Below are 2,196 nucleotides of genomic sequence, written 5' to 3' on the forward strand. Positions count from 1 at the left end.
TATCAAATGGTAAGAAATTTTAATACTTATTAAAAATATGTCATGAATTTTAGTTTCTTACTATTATGTTAATTTACTAAATGAATCTTTTTTATGAATGTGGACCCGTACGATAGAACCCAAAAAAAAATGTTTGCTAAATCATTAAAAATCAATCATGCAAGCTCAGCATGCTATCTGGTAGAAGTGCTACAGGTCAGATCTGTAGCTGATTTGATGGTCAATTTGTGAACTGCTACATTAGGGAATAAGTCATGCATCCAGCATATGTCCAATGACACGGAATAGTATTATTTTGTTTGAATTTAAAATTTTAAAATCATAATTAATCTCTAGTTAATGTAATTAATCAGTAATATGATGGTTAATAGTATAATCGCTACACATCACTGAAAAAAATAATTATATAAGACCGGTATTCATTAAAAAAATAGAAATTATTGTCCCAAATTTGCAAAATAGATGATCATGGAGGAAGCGCCTTCCTCTTCCAGAAAACGAAATCATATTACTTAAATGACCCATTCTTATCTTCAGCAAGTCTTCTGTTGGTAAGGCAGGTCAAGGTGGAGAAGCTCAGCTGCACAAAAAAGCTGGTGAGACTTCTAATCTCCTGCAACAGAGCAGATAATATAGTAACCGGGAAACAACTCCACGGCATTATTGTGAAATCTGGACACATTTTTGACGCATCCATCGCCGCCTCTCTCACCGATATGTACTCAAAATGCGGGTTTGTAAGGGAAGCTCAATCGGTTTTTGACGTGATAAAGCGGAAAGATTGTGTTTTATGGAATGTTATGGTTTGTTGTCATGCTTTTAATGGCTATGAGAAGGATGCATACAAGGTGTTTGAATGTATGCGTCTTCAAGGATTAGCCGGAGATGGGTTCACTTTTAGCGTCTTGTTCAATTCATGTGGTACCTTGGGATGTCTAGTGTTGGGAAAGCAGACCCATGGTCTTGCTGTGAGGATGGGTCTTCTTGATGTGGATGTAGTTGTTTGTACTTCTCTTCTTGATATGTATGCCAAGTGCGGCGCCATTGATGATGCTCGCAAGCTTTTTGATTCAATGTTGGTTAGAAATGTGGTATCCTGGAATGCAATGATTGTTGGTTATGGGCATTGTAGCCAGGGAGAAGATGCAATTAAGGTTCTTGTTGATATGCTTCGTGGATGTTGTAAGCCAGATGAGCTAACACTTTCTAGTGTTCTTAGTTCTTGTGCCAGTTTAGCTGCTGCTATAGAATCTGAACAAGTTCATGGATTTGCAGTAAAGAATGGCCTTCAAACTTTTATTTCTGTAGGAAATGCACTCATAATCTCATATGCGAAAAGCGGAAGCATCAATGATGCCTATAAATGCTTTTGTTCGGTTTCAGAGCGTAATTTGGTTACATGGACTTCAATGATTTGTTCTTTTGCTTTCCATGGTTTTGCTGCAAGAGCAATAGGCTTATTTGAAGGAATGTTGCGAGGAGGTGGAAGACCTGACTCAATAGCTTTTGTTGGGGTGGTTTCAGCTTGCAGCCATGCTGGACTAGTGGAAACTGGATTGGAGTATTTTGAATCTATGGTTAAGGAGTATCAAATCAAATTATGTGAAGAGCATTATACTTGCTTAGTGGATCTGCTTGGGAGAGCAGGTCATGTTTATGAGGCTTATAATGTTATATCTCAAATGCCATGCAAGCCAAATGCAGATGTTCTTGGGGCATTTCTTAGTGGATGTAAGGTCCATGGGAAGGCTGAACTTGCGAAATGGGCGGCGGATAAGCTCTTTAGCATGGAACCGAATGAACCTGTGAATTATAAGTCGATGTCTAACATCTATGCATCTTCTCAGCTTTGGGAGGGTGTATCAAAGATGAGAAGGACAATGGAAGATAACTGCAGTAAGAGGGTACCTGGTTGTTGCTGGGTGGAGATTAATGGCAGAGTTCATACTTTTTTCTCCAGTGATAAGTCTCATCCAGAAGCTCTAAGAATTTACTCGACTTTGGAAATGCTCATCAAACTAATGGCGGATGAATACTTTTAGATGGCATGATATCTAAATCACATTTAGAAGGTAAAGTTTATGTTATTGAGGATTTTTTTGGCGGTAATCTATCAGTTGCTTTGATTTACTGATGTAAGACAAAATATAAAGTTAACTGCTCTCAATATTATGAGAAATTATTCCGTGCAGTCAC

General features: G+C 37.9%; 1 protein-coding gene across 1 annotated transcript; it reads left to right on the top strand.

Annotated features, from left to right (window-relative positions):
- Positions 1-119: 119 nt before the first annotated feature.
- On the top strand, positions 120-2,196 carry LOC110097658 (pentatricopeptide repeat-containing protein At2g46050, mitochondrial). The gene has a single exon (XM_020824163.2). The coding sequence runs from the start codon at positions 717-719 to the stop codon at positions 2,040-2,042; it is 1,326 nt and encodes a 441-aa protein (XP_020679822.1). The 5' UTR covers positions 120-716; the 3' UTR covers positions 2,043-2,196.

The sequence above is a fragment of the Dendrobium catenatum genome, unplaced genomic scaffold, assembly GCF_001605985.2.
Source record: "Dendrobium catenatum unplaced genomic scaffold, ASM160598v2 fragScaff_scaffold_1338, whole genome shotgun sequence".
Classification (NCBI taxonomy): Eukaryota; Viridiplantae; Streptophyta; class Magnoliopsida; order Asparagales; family Orchidaceae; genus Dendrobium; species Dendrobium catenatum.